At 34.4% G+C, this 19409-nt stretch overlaps 1 protein-coding gene across 1 annotated transcript in view; it reads right to left on the bottom strand.

Annotated features, from left to right (window-relative positions):
* IL1RAPL2 (interleukin 1 receptor accessory protein like 2) overlaps positions 1 to 19409 on the bottom strand; it is a 529352-nt gene that overhangs the window by 41228 nt on the left and 468715 nt on the right. The window contains exon 5 of the mRNA XM_029929680.1: positions 11593 to 11722. Within this exon, the coding sequence (XP_029785540.1) occupies positions 11593 to 11722 (130 nt within the window). The remainder of the gene's footprint in view (positions 1 to 11592; positions 11723 to 19409) is intronic.

Here is a 19409-nt window from a genome sequence, read left to right as displayed (position 1 = left end):
TCTGATATCAAATACAAAAATCAACCCAAAGAGGATTAAAGGCCTGAAAACATAAAACTACTAGAAGAAAACATAGGAAAACACTTTTTGACATTGATCAGGCAATGGCTTTTTGTATATTATACCAAAAGCATAGGCAAGAGAAGTAAAACAAATAACAAACATGCCAAAAAGAAAGACAAGTGCGATTGTATCAAACTAAAATTTTCTAAAATACCATATGGTCTCACTTATATGTGAAATCTAAAAAAATAAGCTCATAAATTGAGACTAAATTGGTGGAGAGGCAGGAGGTTGGGGGTGGCAAAATGAGTGATGGAAATCAAAAGGTACAAATTTCAAATTAGAAAATAGATAAATGGATGGGAATGTAATTACAGCATGGCAACTATAGTTAACAATACTGTGCTACATACTTGAAAGTTGCTGAAGGTAAATCTTAAAATTTCTCATTATAAGAAAAAAATTCTATGTTTGGTGACAAATGTAACTAAACTTATTGTGTTGATCATTTTGCAATATATACAAATATAAAATCATTATGTTGTACATCTGAAACTAATATAATGTTGTATGTCAATTATATTTCTATCAGAAAAGAGAGTGGAAAGGTAACTTAGAGAATAGGAGAAAATATTTGCAAGCCATATATCTGATAAGGGGTTAAAATCCAAAACATATAAGGAACTCTTACAGCCCAATATAAAAAGAAAACAAAACAAAATAAATAACCTTATTAAAAATGGGCAAAAGACCTGAATAGATATTTCTTCAAAGATGATACATAAATGGCCAATGGGTATTGCTCATTTTCAGGGAAATCAAATCAAAATCACAATGAGTTATCATCTCTCACCTGTTAGAATGGATGTTATCAGAAACACAAAAGATGAAAATTGTTGGCCATGATGTGGATAAAAGTGAACTCTGTACACTGTGAGTTGGAATATTAATTAGTGCAACAATTATGGAGAACAATCCAGAGATTCCTCAAAAAATTAAAAATAGGGATGCCTTGGTGGCTCAGTTGGTTAAATGTCCGACTTTGGCTCAGTTCATGACCTCGTGGTTGGTGGGTTTGAGCCTCATGTCAGGCTCTGTGATGACAGATCAGAGCCTAGAGCCTGGCTCATATTCTTTGTCTCCCTCTCTCTCTCTTTCTCTCTGCCTCTCTCCTGCTCATACTCTCTCTCTCTCCCTCAAAAATAAATAAACATTAAAAAATTGAACTACCATAAGATCCAGCAATCCTACTTCTGCGTATATATGTAAAGTAAATGAAATCAGGATCTCAAATATGTATTTTCACTCTCATGTTCATTTCAGTGTTATTCATAATAGCCTAAATATGAAAACAACCAGTGCCCATCAGTGGATGAATGGTCAAAAAGTGGTTTATACATACAATAGAATGTTATTCAGTCTTTATAAAAAGAAGCAAACCTTGGAGCACCTGGGTGGCTCAGTCAGTTAAGCATTTGACTTGGCTCAGGTCATGATTTCACTGTTGCTGAGGTTGAGCCCCCAATCAAGCTCCATGCCGACAGTGTTGTGGTTCCTGCTTGGGATTCTCTTTCTCTGCCCCTCCCACACATGTGCACATGATCTCTGTCTCTGTCTCTCTCTCTCTCTCTCTCTCTCTCAAAACAATAAATAAATAAATAAATAAATAAATAAATAAATAAATAAGAAGTGAACCTTGCCATTTACAACATAAAGCGACCTGAGAAATACTTTGCTAAGTGAAATAAGTAAAAGAATGAATTATACTGTATGATATGATATAATTTCTGTGAGAAATCTAAAGGGCCAAACTCATAGTAACAGAGTAGAATGGTGGTCTACCAAGAGGTGGAGGGTGGAAGAAATGGGGAGATGCTGGTCATTCAGTTATAAAATGAGTAAGTTCTAGAGACCCAATGTGAAGCATGATGACTATATTTAGTAATAAGTATACTTGATGTTTGCTAGGAGACTAAATCTCAAATGTTTTCACCATACACACAAAAGACATGGTAACTATGTATGATGGCAGGTAAGTTAATTAGCTTAATTGTGATTTAGCTTCATTCACAATGTATACATATACCAAACCTTATGTTGTATAACTTCTTAAATATGCACAGTTTTTTATATGTATACCTGAACAAAACTGGGATTATTTAAATTTAGCATGAAGTAAAGGAAAGAGATTGGATTCCCCCAAAATAAAATAAATGAAAATATCTAATTCCAATTTCCGTTCATCCTAAGTGAGCCCTCCTGTGGTGTATAGGTATCTTGCACAGTCTCTACTTTACTATTATGACTATGTGTAATCATTGTCCAGAAATGAAGATTGGAGATATCAAGAAAAGGAGTATGTTTAAAAAACTCTTAGGGGTGCCTGGGTGGCTCAGTTGGCTAAGTGTTAGATTCTTGATTTCAACTAAGGTCACAATCTCACGGCTCCTGGGTTTGGGCCTCGCGTCGGGCTCTGTGCTGACAACTTGGAGCCAGGAGCCTGCTTTGGATTCTGTGTCTCCTTCTCTCTCTCTATTCCTCCCCCACTCATGTTCTGTCTCTGTCTCTCAAAAACAGTAAAAAATTAAAAAAACTCAAACAAAATCTTTCATTTAGTGTTATTTTTTTAAAAGTTTATTTTGAGATAGAGAGTGCATGGGAAAGGTGAGAGAGAGAGAGAGAGAGAGAGAGAGAGAGAGAGAGAGAGAGAGAGAGAGAAAGGGAGAGAGGGATAATCCCAAGCAGGCTCTGCACTGTCCACAAGAAGCCTGATGCAGGGCTCAAACTCAAGAACTGTGAGATGGTAAACAGAGCCAAAATCAAGAGTTGGATGATTAACCGACTGAGCCATCCAGGTGCCCTCTTTCAATGCCATTTTAGGGCCTATTAAAGCATTATCAGTCAGAGACCAGAATCAAGCCTATAATCTGAAAAAAAAATCAGATTTATTGACTGAATGCACTGAGGGTGGGACACTCCAGAAGGACACTCCAGAATAACTGCGGGTCGTTCATTGACTGAAGGTAGGAAGAAAGCATCTTTTGTAATGTTTGGATTTTCACTGAAGATTCTGAGTAGAGTCTAGGGAAGCCCTGATAAATTCTGGATTGTTTGGGATTTTTAAGGTAGGATTGGGAGAAGGGAGGATTGACTAAGGGTTGACAACTGTCATGAGGCAAGGCTTAGGAATTGGGTATGCCCAGTAATATATGAAAATAACAAAGTAGGTCTGGGGCATCACTGATAAGAAATCAGTAGCCATTCAAAGCAGGTGGGGGTCGTTATGGCATTTTGCAACTGCTGCATGACCTTGGGAAAAACAGTGTTTTATGTTAACTTTGCAGCTGGCTTTGTCTGTCTGTTCTCCCAGGGTGATTAATAGCAGGGCTGCTTATTCTCAGCCTAAATTGATTTTTACTTTTTCAGTCCCAGGAAAATTTTGACTGTACATTCGAAATGTGCACTACAAAAAAAAAAACAAAACACAACAACATCCTGGGCAACTAAGGGCTCTTGCTAGTTGTATTTTGATGAATTTGGTCTACCTCAACTGGTAATGTAAATGGACAGCTTTTCCTCAGTCTCTAAACCATTTTTTTTAATTCTGTAAAATAAACTGATAACTATTTATCTAAGATGGTTATCATGAAAATTCCAATGTGATTTTGGATTCCAAAATGCTTTTGTAATCTACTGTGTCTTATAAAAACATGAAGAGGAATTATTATTATTACTATTATTGGGTTTTTTTTTACCAATTATAGGTTCTTATTGAGAGCAGCATATTAATATAAGACATTATATTGAGACTGGGCATGTAGAGTCTGCTCAGTAAATGAAGAGATTTAAGAAATATAACTTACTTAGGCTTTAAATATTTTATGCACAGGTCAAGGCTAAGATCCACTGTGTAACTAGAACTGTGAATAGTATTCATCACTCTTCTAAAATGTATCCTTCAGATAAGTGGCAATTAAGATTGGCCCTAGGTAAAAACTACCCTGCTTATAAAGTTTACTTTTCCACTGAAGCCTCCTCATGACTGACAAAAATCTACATTCACATACAAATCATAAGATTTGAAACTTATTTAGATCAAAGGCAAAGTGATTGATCAGTATTCCTTCTTCCAGTGAGATTAGCTGAGAATGGGGGAAAAGAGATTGTGTGTGTGTGTGTGTGTGTTTGTGTGTGTGTGTGCGCGCGCGAGCGTGCACATGTCTTATAGCTCAATTTGAGGAAGGCCAACGAGTGGGGTGTTTCAAGGTACTGAAAAAATATAGTGGGAAGTTGTCAAAACAGAGCACATCATTTTGCCTTGGGCTATCTGGGACTTGAATACTTTCCTCTATATTTTGGGAGCAAACTACATATTCACAGCTCTATATTTTTTAATTGATTAATTATGAAAAGGTTATTTTGGGTCTTTAATATAGACTCAGTGTATTTCAAGAATAAAATCTTTTCATAGCTATGTCACATTCCACTTTTTGTTAAGAGCATCTTACTCATTCAAGGAGAGGATGTTACGGTAAGGAAATGGGAACAGAAGGCCAGAAAGTAGTGGAAGTAGGAGTGAGGAAACCAAAACCAAAAACAAAGCCAATATTCAACTTATAGTCTTTCAGGAATTGAAAGTAAATAGTATTTTAAGAAGCTTGTTTGAAAAACCTTAAGATAAATTGAATGTTTTTCAACTCATGAATTGTAAAGATTTGGTAAACTGTTTGATGGTATTGCCTAAGGGGTAAAAAACATTAAATATTGATAGGAAGATTTGTAAAGTGAGAATTATAATGAAAAATATTCTCCATTGGGGCAAAGCAATTGCACTGAAATTCATGCAATCTCCTATGACAATCAGCTACAACACAAATCTGCAGGCAAGCTTTGAGAATATTGTTGTCTAATAGGAGTTCAATTTCTCTGATTTTTTTTAGCACAGTGGAATACATACCTCACTAGCAAATTATTTTAGTTTTTATAATTCTCAAGCCTCTGGTAGGATTAATTAAAAGGCACTTCTATAAAGGCATGGAGCTGGATTGGCCTTTTTAGAATGCTCAGACCCAAAGACTACCACTCTTTTTCATGAACTCTCTTATGCCACTTTTAATACTCTTCCCAGTAAGTTTTAACAGAGAGAAGAATATTAGGATGTACTTTCCTAATGACAGTTTTCACTGGGCCTCCTTCCAGTAATTATTTGACTTCTCTAAATAGACATGGTAGGGCTTATAGGAAGCAGCTTGTTGCAATGACTTTAAAATGGTAGATAAGGGGCACCTGGGTGGCTCAGTCGGTTCAGCGGCCGACTTTGGCTCAGTTCACAATCTCACAGTTCATGGGTTTGAGCCCCGCATTGAGCTCTGTGCTGACAGTTCATAGCCTGGAGCCTGCTTCAGATTCTGTGTTTCCCTCTCTCTCTGACTCTCTCCCACTCATGTCTATTTCTCTCAGTCTCAATAATAAATAAACTTTTTAATTAAAAATAACCAAACTTGCACAAATGCAGCTTATACTACTGCACATACCAAATTCCTTCAACATTCCTACAGATGACACCTTCTGGGGTCACTGGAAAATGTGGGATACAGTTTAAGGGATAGGATGGCAGTTGTGAAAGAATATTATATTTGGGTTCAGATTTTCTTATAGCTCAGTCTCTTATCAACATCAGAGAATTGGGAAGGCTATTCCAAATTCTGCTAAAGAAGAATCTGTATGCCCAGATTAGAGACTGAGTGCTTTGGCAATAGGTTGCAAGTCAGGAGGTGCAAGGAGCCACTGTGGTCAAGTAACCCAAATAGCAAATAAATGATAATTCCAAAATCCTCCTCAGGATTTGATCTAATATGCTAGTCAAGCTGCAGGAAAACTGTGCACTTACTGCAGTCTGAGGACATTATTTCATCAAACTTTTGGTGAATATTCAAGCTTTATCCCTAGGTAGATTTTTTTTTTCAAAGCTCCCTATTCCTCAAGAGAAGTACTAAGAGAGAAAAAGTTGCAACACCTACTTCTATGATCAAGCTGCTGCCCAGGAAGTTGAGAATTAGGTAGTGTGGCCAGTCCTCCTGCCAGATACAGTACCTCTGTGGTAGGCTGTCCATAAGTCAACTGCATGAGAGCAATATATTTAATCCTCATTTCTTAAATCTACAGGTCAGTGCACTTCTGATATGCATGCACAAAATAAGAGCTATGATTCAATTAGAATATGAAGCAAATACAGTACCCTGAGGAAGTACTGAGGGAGAGCCATGCATCCAGAAAGAAATTTTTTTTTCAGAAATGCTTTATGAGGAAATCTCAACTTAACTTCAGCATTCTACTATCAGAACTGTTCTCTTTGGAGAAAATGTGTGAGCTATGAAAGAATGCAGATCCTCTCTTAGTTGAACTAATGGCATGATTAGCATTTTTTAATGAAACTACCAGATTTGTTCCATCTGCCATACTATATAAAAGTCTTCTATGCTTTCATTCAAGGACATTGGCTTTGGAAGCTAGAAGACAGAATCTAGTAATTAACTCCTGTGTTAGTATATCCTAAAGGAATTCCTGCACCACACAAACTCTCAAATAGATCATGATTACATAATCAATATTAAAAAATGTCTGACTGCATATTTATCTTGGCTAGGAAACAATGCTTCTTTTTTGCACTTCTCTGAAGGTGTTTCTAGTTACCAGTAAGGCTTTGTAAAATTTTCAGAACAAGTCTTATGTTACTTTCCTCCACTGCAAATATATGTATGCACCCTTTTTTATAGTGAAGGTTGGGCAGAGTGGAAGAAGATGTAACAAGAGCAAATTACAAGTCCTGAAAGGTTAACCTCTTATAGCGCTATATGGTTGGTTCATTTGCAGCTAATAAAGTGGCTTGGACTAGATTGAAATGTTTCATATATGTATGCTTTGTCTCTCACTATTTTAATCATTTGCTGATAGAGAGCAGCAGCAGTGCCTAACTTTTATTTTGTAAAATGATATAACCACATGGCAGATTCTTAAAAAGTTAAATGACCCTGGAGGAAAAAAAAGAATAGGTAAAAACTAATGAAGTTTGAATAAAATATGGATTTCAGTTAATGATAATATATCAATTTTGGTTCGTTAATTGTTATAAATGTACCATAGTAACTTAAGGTATTAGCTAACAGGGAAAACTGGGCATAAGGTATGTAGAAAATCTTTGTACTATCTGCTATGGACTCACTGTTTAAATTTTTTTTTACATTTATTTCTTTTGAGAGACAGAGCATGAGCGGGAGAGGGGCAGAGAGAGGAGACACAGAACCTGAAGCAGGCTCCATGCTCTGAGCAAGTGTTCAGCACAGAGGCCGACACAGGGCTCAAACCCACAAACCATGAGATCATGGCCTGAGCCAAAGTCAGACACTTAACTAACTGAGCCACGCAGGTGCTTCATGGACTCAATATTTATACCTCCCCAAACAAACATTCATATATTTAAATTCTAACTTTTAATGTGATAGTATTGGGGCTTGGAATTGGGGAAGATGATTAGGTCATGAGACAGAAGCCCTAAAGGATTCGATTAGTGCCCATACAAAAAAGACTCTAGAGAGTTTTCTCTTTTCCACCATATGAAGACAGGTGAGGGTGTAGTGAGACAACCATTTGTGAATGAGGAAGTAAACTCCCTTCAGGGATTAAATTTGCTAGTGCCTTGATCTTGAACTTTCTGGTCTAAAGAACCATGAGAAATAAGTATTTGTTGCTTAACAACTCAGTCTATGGAATTTTTGTTATAGTAGCCCAGGTAGACTAAGACTTTATCTTTACAATTTTTCTGTAAATCTATAATTATTATAAAAGTTTTCAAAACAGAGCTGAAAATGAACTAATAAAATCAAATGCACACCCAGTATATAGTTCAGCCACTCCATGTCCCAGTATTTATTTTAAAAATAGGAAATATATGGCATGCAAAGATGCATACATGAATATTCATTAGTGGTTCTATATATAATAGACCCCAAACTGGAAACAATCCAAATATCCATCAACAAGTAACCAGACAGTTTACATCCATATAATGGAATACTACCTGGAAGTAAAAAAGAATAAACTATTGCTACAGATGCTATTAACAGATGGATGAATCTCAAAATAATTGTGTTAACTGAAATAATCCAAACCAAAAAAAGTATATACTGCTGTATTTCATTTACATAAAGCTCTGGAAAATGCAGACTGATTTATAGTGAAAGAACAGTGTTGTAAAAGTAGGGCAGGAGGTAGGGATTACAAAAGAGAAGCTTGTGGGCTATTTATATGTTCATTATCATGACTATGGTGATAATTTCATAGATGTATACATATATCAATCAATCAGCCCTTACAGATTATATATTTTAAGTTGTGTGCTGTTTATTGTGTCTAATTAAATATATTAAATTAGAAAAATCCAGTTGGTCATGCAGAAGAAAAGATAGATAATTATCTTCAGTTCATATAATTACTACCCTGATCATAAAATATAGCTCTGAGATTTTTGGTAGTGGAAATTTTGCTAATATGTACCATTGTACCTATGACTTGTCCTTTGTGGATCAGTTCTTTTTTTTAAAATTAAGGATAACCCTTAAAATCTTTTACAGGCAAATATATTGAGAAAAATTCTAAACATGTATCTTCTAAAATAATTTAACAGAAATTCAGTTGCATTAGTTTCATAAACCTTAACTCAAAATTGGCTAACAAACTGTTAGTAATTAGGAAACATAAACCCTAAATGGAAATTAATAGTTAAGAAAGAGCCTAAATGTCCATCACCTGATGAACGGATCAAGAAGATGTGGTATATATATATACAATGGAGTACTACATGGCAATGAGAAAGAATGAAATATGGCCATTTGTAGCAAAGTGGAATGACCTCAAGGGTGTCATGCTAAGCGAAACAAATCAGGCAGGGAAGGACAGATACCATATGTTTGCACTCATAAGTCTAACAGGAGAAACCTAATGGAGGACCATGGGGAGGGGAAGGGGGAAAGAGAGTTGGGGAGAGCGAGGGACAAAAATCATGAGAGACTATTGAATATTGAAAATGAATTGAGGACTGAAGGGGAAAGGGGATGGGGTAAGGGGTGATGGCCATTGAGGGGGGCACTTGTGGGGAAGAGCACTGGGTGTTACATGGAAACCAATTTGAGAACATAAAAATAAATAAGATTTAAAAAAGAATTATTTATAAGTAGTATATTGAGGGACACCTGGGTGGTTCAGTCAGTTAAGTGTTGGACTGTGGCTCAGGTCATGATCTCACGGTTTGTGAGTTCGAGTCCTGTGTTGGGCTCTGTGCTGATAGCTCAGAGCTTGGAGCCTGATTCAATTTCTGTCTCCCTCTCTCTCTGCCCTTCCCGCACTCATGGTCTGTCTCTATGTCTCTCTCTCTCTCAAAAATAAATAAACATTAATAAAATTAAGTAGTGCATTGATTTTTTTCCTGAACATCTGTTATGTGCTAGGTAATCAATTGCAAGTTTTTAAAAATAGCTTTATTGAGATATAATTTACATACCATACGATTCATCCATTTAAAATGTACAATTAACTGCTTTTAGTATATTCACAGATATATGTAACCTTTGCCACTGCCAATTTTGTAACATTTTCATCACCTCAAAAAGAAGCTTCAGACTCTTTAATGGATACAGGGTTTTGCTTTGGAATAATGAAAATTTTCAGGAACTAGGTAGTGGTTATGGTTGCACACGATTGTGAATGTACCAAATGTCACTAAATTATACACTTTAAAATAGTGCATTTTATGTTAAATTGTATCCATCTCACTAAAAGTATATCACCCATACACTTTAGGTATTTAACCTTATACCTCCAGCCTTCCAGCCCTAAGCAACCACTAATCTACTTTCTGGCTTTATAGATATGCTTACAAAGACATATCATATTGTAGGTTTTTTGTTTCCATTGTCTTCTTTCACTGAGTATGTTTTCAAGGTTCATCCATGTTGCAGTGTATATCAGCACTTTATTCATTCCTTTTAGTGGCTGAATAATATTTCATTGTATGAACCTACCACATTTTATTTATCCATTTATCAGTTGATAGAAATTTAGGTTGTTTTCACCTTTTGTGTATTATGAATAATGCTTTAGTGAACAGTTGTATGCAGGTTTTTGTGTAGATGTATGTTTTGATTTTTCTTCATTATATACTGAGAAGGGGACTTGCTAATAATTATGTTTAATGATTTGAGGAACTGCCAGAGTGTTATCCAAAATGGCTGTGCCATTTTACACTCCCACCAGTAGTGTATGAGGATTCCAATATCTCCACATCCTAGGCAACACTTATTATAATCTTTTCAATTATAGTTAGCCTAGTGAGTATAAAGTGTTATCAAGGGGTTTTAATTTGCACTTCTTCGATGACAGATAGCTAATTCAGAACCTTTCTTGTACTTTTTTCCTAGAAATATTCTCATTTAATAAATATTTTGCATAGGCTCTCATGGGGTTCATAGACCCTCAAAGTTATGATCCTCCAGAATGGAGCTATTGGGTGGACACATAAAAAGAAACTATGATAGTAGTTATAATAAATTATATTTAATCATAGAAAATAATATAAAATGTACTTTTTCACACTGCTACATATTCAACAAAAAAATTGAAAGAATGCACTGTACTGAAATGTTGGATTGGCTTCTACTACAAGATTCTTAATGGGAGTAGAGGGGGAAGGGTCCCAACTCCTACTGGGATGAAAAATGTATGCTATATATCACCATTTCTGAAATCAAAGGACAACCCCATAGACTGAATGAGAAAAATTACCTATCCTTCATTCATACAAAAGACATCATATCAAATAGGATTAGAAAACCAAAAGAAAATATATATCTATGTATGAGAGAGCTATCAATAACAGAAAAAATTACCTATTCCCTCTTCATACAAATGACATTATATTAAATAGGATTACAAAACCAATAGAATAGACATCTATGTACCAGGGAGGTATCTGTAACAGGTTCTATCACAGGAGATATCTGTCTAAGGAGGTGCAAACCTGAAAAATCACTTTTAGGATGAGTAGTGGGTACTGGAGAAAATAAACACTATTCAACAAAAGTCAACACAGTTACTTTGGTGAGTAGTAGTATCTTACTACTGTCACTGCAGCTTTACACTTATGACTTATGAAAGTTGTCTGTTCCTAGGGAGTAAATAAATGAGCATTTGCCCAGTGGTCTTAGGAGTCACCTACAAATTTTGGATATTTGGTATGGCTTGATGGAGTACCAATGGCCTAAGTTAGGGAAATTCAAAAGAACTTGCTTAAGCAGCTTTGAGGGGGTCGTTACAATCCATGGTATATTCTTAGAACTTCAAAAACTTCCTTATATTGAAAGCTTACACATTTTCATTTCTTAAGGCAATCCGTCTCACTATCTCTACCAGGTCAGCTTTTAGAAAATGGAATGATTGAGAGTTGCAATTAAAATCCCAAGCAGAAGTTCTTCTAAGATATACCATTGCTTAACTTCCCCAAAAGCCAAGAAAAAATAAGCAATTCAAGTACTGTACCTTATTTCACCTTCTCTAATGTGACCTGCCAGTTCTTCAATAAACTTCTCCCCTTTCATCCAGTAGATCATTGGTCCAGACTCTCCACTGAATCCAAAAAATGCTTTGCAAGGGATGTTCAGAGGCTTACCTGAGAATGACAGAGAATGGGAATTGAGTAAATGGCTCCTGATTATCACTGGGAAACAGAAAAGAACTGTTTAATATCCAAAGGGATACTCAGAAGTGACCCATTTTCAACTTTTCTTCCAATCATCTTATCACTGTACATTAGAAAAAAATTTAAATAATCACAAGGGCTTCTGGGAAATTTCAAAATTAAGATATTATCAAAAATTAAAGAGTAAAAAAGTTAATCAGTTTTTAGAGCTGCTTATTTTTACTGCCTCATTTCCAGGAACTAACAGGGAGGAATCAAATGGAAAGAACTGTCCTTTATTTTTCTTTCTTGAGAGTATTAGTTACTGCTAACTTGGACTTGCCTTTGAAGTTAACATTAACCAAAAGTATGTTAAATTTTATTTATGAGAAAGCATACAGTAAGGTAACCACTCCTACTAAGATTGCATAGAGAAAATTTGAGACAATCAGAGATGATTGTCTATTCTAAGAAAAATTGGATGCAGGCAAAACTGTCTAAACATATCTTTTATATTCTTGGAGTTTGCTCAAAGTATTTAAATGATTCTAGGCAATACTGCAGCATTTTTATTATTCATTTTTGTGATTATAGATACAAACTTTGTTTTAATTGTAAATTTATAATCAATATATAAGCAACTTTTTTTTCTGGTATTGATTGTATTTTCTTCGTGCAAAGTAGACTAATAAGAGAATGCTATAAAAACCACAATCTAGACATTTCTGACAAAGGAATTCCCCCAATTCATAAATCGTAATGTAGCATATCATTTTCTCTATAGTATGCAATTTTTGCCATAGTTGAGGCAGTAGATAATTTCAAAAGTATTTTTCCTTGTACAGTATGTGGTGGATTCATTCCCATAATTACTCTGAGATGTAGAAAAATTCTCTATTCGATTCTTAAATTAATCCAAAACTTTCATGTTCTAAGAACCATTACTTACTAGGACTTCTTGTATTTAATAACAATAATTAGCACATGGTTTTCTTTGAGGACCATTTTCCTGAAGAAACAATTTTAATGGGAATTAGGTCCTACATTAAGACAAGGTGGATATTAAAAGAATCTCACAGACATGTAGATACTGGATAATAGGTTGGGCATAACTATAATAAGTGACCTGTGTAATGATCTTTCTATAATGCAAATTTATATATCAGCAAAATGACATGTTATGGACCTTTGGGATCATTTAATTATTGTCAAAACTTTTGGAATCAATAGTCTGTCATATATGTCTAACACAAATGTGAAGTAAGATTATTCATTGTTGCTTTGAACATGTGCTCTGTGATATAAGCTTGTGTAAAAATCGAAGATACGGCCTTGTATAGTGGAAAGTGCACAGGATATTTGGATCCTAGTTTTGGATATATTATGAAAAATTAGATTATCTGGCCTTGGGAAGACTATCTAAGATTCTATAAACTAACTGTTACACATGTAATAAGGATGGTAATATTTGGGAAGCTCGGTAACTCAGTGTTTACAAAAGTACTTGGTGAATTCAAAAGTCCCATCTAAATTTTGCATGGTGGTGTTTCCTTCTAAGGCTTGGTCTTTCAAGAAATTAAATTTGAAGCATAATCTGATATGGATAATGGGAGAGATAAGTGTTAATTTTGGCTTTGATAATTTCATATCCTTTTTATATTTATTATCCCGGTGTGATAATAACCTTTTCTTATCAATGCACTATAAATATTTCCTGGATTCTAAAGTACGTATGATTTATCCAAGCAGGTCCTGTGTTCTCTAAACTTGAACAAAGTGTCTTTTCTATGCCTTACTGCTCTTCATTCCCATTAAATTGAAGCTTTTAAGGGACATCATAACAGATGACATAAAATCCCTAAACTATGATAAACATTATTACAAATAATCCCAGTTGCAAAAACTACCATACACACACACTCACACACACACACACACACACACACACACACACACACACACACACATACACACACTCGCACATAGATTCTGGTTGTCATTCTTTTGGGCTGTGTTGAAGAATATATCAAATAAAATACCTTTTAGTAATTCCTATCACGTGGATGCTAAGATCTGGTTTGATTTTAATGGAGAAAGGCAATTATAGCAATGTGCAAAAAGGGACTTCCTTGAGGTGGTCTATCAAAATTAACAGATTCTGCCTTTCCTTGCTACTACTATACAATGGGTACTGACTATAGCAGCAATTTCTTATGGGAATGTTTTTACTCTTCCATCAGACTGTTCTTTTTAAATAAATGCAAGAGACAGGTATTTCAGGTTGTCTAGCTTATACAAATGTTGAACAAACATCCTGAATAATTTTTGTCAATGGCTAAAACAAGAAATCCATCTAATCATCATATTACTCTGAGGAGAGAACCAAAATAATTAACTTTTATGTCAGACAGTGAGACTCTGTTTGCAAGGGTATGGTCATCTTGACTTCTAAAAAGTACACTGAGTGGGGCACCTGGGCGGCTCAGTACTTTGGGCGTCTGACTTTGGCTCAGGTCATGATCTCGCAGTTTGTGGGTTTTAGCTCCATTCTGCTTCTGTGCTGACAGCTCAGAGCCTGGAGCCTCCTTCAGATTCTGTGTCTCCCCCTCTCTCTGCTTCTCCCATGCTCGTGCTCTGTCTCTCTCTGTCTCTCAATAATCAATAAAAATGTTAAAACAAACAAACAAACAAAAAACCCAAAATGTATATTGAGGATCTCTGCATTGATTGAGCAAATAATCTGAAATGGAATCAATCTAAGCTTTTCTAAAAGAGGGCGCATATGCATGTAAAAACTCCTATCTACCATTAGCATATGTTTGCTACTATATTGTTTTGCCTCTGGACATTTTCAAAGTCATTCCCTTGGTATTGTATATCCTACTAGTAGAAATTACTAGCTCACGTATGTACTTAAATCATATAGTACAGAGGTTGAAGATTATAAAAATAAAAAGAACTTCATGAGTTTCTCAATGTTTTGTGCTATTCACAAGAGAATGGTTTTAGATAATCATTGTAGGATTAATCTGTATTACTAACAATTTTTCTATCACTTTCTTAAATCTAGACAGTCAACAAAACATATCCATACATAGAAATGTACATGAATATTCCTGGCAGCTTTATTTGTAAATAGCAAAAAATGGACATAGTACAAATGTTCATCAACAGGTGAAGAGATAAACCCTGGTACATTCACACTATAAAATATTAATCAAGTGTGAAAAGGAGTAAATTATGATCGCACTCATCCATAGATACACACTGTCCATCCATTGATGGACACTTGAGGTTGTTTCCATATCTTGGCTCTTTTAAATATTGCTTTAATAAACATGAGGGTGCAAATATCTTTTTGAGTTAGTGTTTTTTTTAAATAAATACCCAGAAGTGTAATTGCTGGATTATATAGTAGTTCTATTCTTTATTTTTTAAGGAATATCCATACCATTTTCCATAGTGGCTACATCAGTTTACATTCCCACCAACAGTGTGCAGAAGTTCCCCTTTTTCCACATCCTTGCCAACATTTAGTTCTAGTGTTGTTGATTTTAACCATTCTAACAGGTGTAGGATGATATCTCATTGTGGTTTTGATTTTAATTTCCCTAATGATTAGTGATGTCCATCTTTTCATGTGTTTTTTGGTCCTCTGAAAACTTGTTGATAAGATGATGATGATGATGACGATTTGGTGTTGTTATGTAAGCTCTTTATACATTTGGAGTTTAACATCTTACTGAATTCACAAATATTTTCTCCCATTCAGTAGGTTGCCTTTTTGTTTTGTTGCTTTTGCTTTTTATTTTGATGACATTTATTTTTGCTTTTGTTTCCCTTGCCTTAAGAGACATATCTAGGAAAAAAATATTGCTATGGCCAATGTGACAGAACTTGTTATCTGTGTTCTCTTCTAGAATTTTTATGGTTTCATGTCTCACACTTAAGCCCTTACTCCAATTTGAGTTTATTTTTGTATATACTGTTAAAAGGTGGTCCAGTTTCATTTTTTTTGCATGCAGCTGTCTAACTTTCCAACAACATGTTTATTGAAGAGGCTCTTTTCCCCATTGTATATTTTTGCCTCCTTTGTCATAGATTTATTGACCATATAACGATGGATCTATTTCTGCACTCTCTACTCTCTTCTATTGACTTATATGCCTATTTTTCTGCCAATACTGTTTTGGTTACTACAGCTTAGGAGTATATCTTGAAATCTGGAATTGTGATACCTCCAGGTTTGTTTTTCTTTCTCAAGATTGCTTTGGCTATTCACGGTCTTTTCTGGTTTCATGCAAATTTTAGTTTTGTGTAAAATGATGTTGGTGTTTGATAGTGATTATATTGAAGCTGTATGGCTCTGGGTAATATGGAGATTTTAACAAAGTTAATTTTTCCAATCCATGAGCATGGACTATCTTTCCATTTGTGTCATCTCTAATTACCTTAATCACTGTTTTATAGGTTTAAGAATACACATCTTTCATCTCTTTGGTTAAGTCTATTCCTAGGTATTTTATTCTTTTGGTTGTAATTGTAAATAGTGCTGTTTTCTTAATTTCTCTTTCTGCTACTTCATTGTTATTGTATAGAAATGCTACCAATTTCTGGGTATTAATTTTATATCCTGCAACTGTACTGAATTCATATGTTACTTTTGGTAGTTTTGTGTGTGTGTGTGTGTGTGTGTGTGTGTGTGTGTGTGTGTGTAATCTTTAGGATTTTCTATAGCATTCTATTGTCTGCAAATACTGGCGGTTTAACTTCTTGTTTACAAATAAAGATGCCTGTTTTTTTTATCTTGTCTGATTTCTGTGTCTATGACTTCCAGTGCTATTTAGAATAAAGTGATGAGAAGAGACATCCTTGTCTTGTTCATGATTTTAGAGGAAAAGCTCTCAATTTTTCATCATTAGCTGGAGGTTTTTCATACGTGGCCTTTATTATGTTGAGGTATGTTCCTTCTGTCCTTTTATCATGAATGGATGCTATACTTTGTCAAATGCTAATTCTGCCATCTATTGAGATTATCATATGATTTTTATCCTTCACTGTGTTGATATGGTATGTCACATTGATTGATTTGCAAATGTTGAAGCATACATGCATCTCTGGAAAAAATCCCACTTGATCATGTTGAATCATCCTTTTAGTATATTGTTGTATATAGTTTGCTAATATTTGTTGAGGATTTTGCATGTATATTTATCAGGGATATTAACCTGTAGTTTTCTATAGTTTTGTGGTGTTTTTGTCTGGTTTAGATATCAGGGTAATGCTGCTTTTATAAAGTGCATTTGGAACTATTTTTGGAATCGTTTGAAGAGAATAGGTATCAAGTCTTCTTTAAATATTGGTAGAATTCAACTGTGAATTCATCCAGTCCTGGGTTTTCATGTTTTGTTAGTTTTTGATTAATGATTCAATTTTATTAATTGCAATCTGCTCAGATTTTCTATTTCTTCTTGGTTCAGTTTTGGAATATTGTATTTGTCCATTTCTTGTAGCTTGTTCAATTTTTTTGGAATTTATCTTAGTATTCTCTTTTAATCTTTTGTATTTCTGTGGTTTCCCTTGTTACTTCTCCTATCTCATTTCTGATTTTATTTACTTTAGTCCTTTCTCTTTTTTACTTGATGAGCGTGGTCAAGAGTCTATCAATTGTGCTTATCTTTTCAAAGAACCATCTTTTGGTTTCATTGATTATTTTCCATGTTTTTATGTCTATGTTATTTATTTCTTCTCTGATCTTTGTTATTTCCTTCCTTTTATTCACCTTGGACCTTGTTTTTCTTTTTCTAGTTTCATTAGGTGTGAAATTACATTGTTTATTTGAGCTTTTTCTTATTTCTTGAGATAGGCCTGTTATTGCTATATATTTCCCTCCAAGAACTGCTTTTGCTGTGTCCTAAAGATTATAGATGTTTGTTTTTTCATTTTAATTTGTCTCCAGCATTTTTTATTTTTTCCTTAATTAGTTCACTGACATGTTGGTTGTTTAGTATCATGCTGTTTATTCTCCATGTGCTTGTGTTTTTTTCCCCAGTTCTCTTATGATATATTTCTAGTTTTATACTATTATTATTGGAAAGGATGCATGGTATGATTTCAATCTTGACCTGTTTTGTGGCCTAATATGTAATCGATTCTGGAGAATGTTCCACGTGCAATTGAAAAGAATCTGTATTCTGTTGTTTGGGAGTGGAACGTTTTATATATATATATATATATATATACACACACACACACACACACACACACACATATATATATATGTATATATATATATATGAATCTGGTCCAATGTGTCATCAAATGACACCATTTCCTTGTTGATTTTCTGCCTGGATGATCTATCCATTGATGTCAGTGGATGTTAAAGTCCCCTACTATTTTTGTATTACCATTTACTTCTCTCAGTATGTCAATTAATAGGTGCTTTATGTGTTTAGGTGGTCCAGTGTGGCACGCATAGTTATTTACAATTGTTATATCCCCTTACTGGATTGATCCCTTTATCATAATGTAATGCACTTCTTTGTCTCTTTGGGCAGACTTTTTTTTTTTTATATAGGTCAACACCATTGTGTTTATTTTGCTGATAATTCTGCATACAGAATTGTATTGTATTGTTTGTTTGTTTGTTTACAGGGAAAGAGAGTTGGGGGAGAGAGGGACACAAATCTTGAGAGACTACAGAATACCTAAGGCAGCCTTTGTTTTAAAGTTTCCTTTAATTACTGCTACCCCAGTTTTTTTGTTGTGTCTATTTGCATCGTAAATGTTTTTCCACTCCTTCACTTTCAGTCTGTATGTGTCTTTAGATCACATACAGTGATCTAAAGTGAGTCTCTCTGAGGCAGTATATAGATAGCTCCTGCTATTTTTTAATCCATTTGTTATCCTATGTATTTTTATTGGAGCATTAAGGCCATTTACATTTAAAGCAATTATCGATACTTATGTAATTAATTCCCATTTTGTTACTGGTTTTCTAGTTGTTTTTAAAGTTCTTCTTTCTTCCTTTTTATTGTTTTGCTCTCTTTGTGATTGACGGGTTTCTACAGTGTTACGTTTGGCGTTCTTTGTTGTTTTTTTTTTCCTTAAATTTTTTGTATCTATCATAGGCAGCAATGTGGTTCATATATAACATATTAAGTTAGTAGCAGTGTACATTAAATTGATGGTCATTTAAGTTCTCACATTCTTAATAAAAGAAAAAGAAAAAATATAAATTCCTTTTTTTATAGCCTTCTCCATGTTTTGTGTAGATGTTGTCACTTTTTATATATTGTTATTTATAATTTTCTTATGTCTAAATATTTCTATTTTTCCACTTAAAGGATTACCTTTAACATTTCCCTTTTTAAAAGTTTTTATTTAAATTTCAGTTTGTTAAGATACCGAATAATATTAGATTCAGGTATGCAATATAGTGACTCAAATGTGCTCCTTAATCTTCATCAACTATTTAACCCAAACCCCTCACCTCCCTCTTGGTAGCCATCAGTCTGTTCTCTATAGTTAAGACTTTGTTTTTTGGTTTACTTTTCTCTTTTTTCCTTTATGATTTTTTTGTTTCCTAAATTAGATATGTGAGTGAAATACACACACACACACATATATGTGTGTGTATATATGTATATGTGTGTGTGTGTATATATATATATAT

This window comes from Suricata suricatta, chromosome X (genome assembly GCF_006229205.1).
Source record: "Suricata suricatta isolate VVHF042 chromosome X, meerkat_22Aug2017_6uvM2_HiC, whole genome shotgun sequence".
NCBI classification, from domain to species: Eukaryota; Metazoa; Chordata; class Mammalia; order Carnivora; family Herpestidae; genus Suricata; species Suricata suricatta.
The sequence above is the reverse complement of the archived record's forward strand: the minus strand, read 5'-3'. Positions and strand labels throughout refer to the sequence as shown.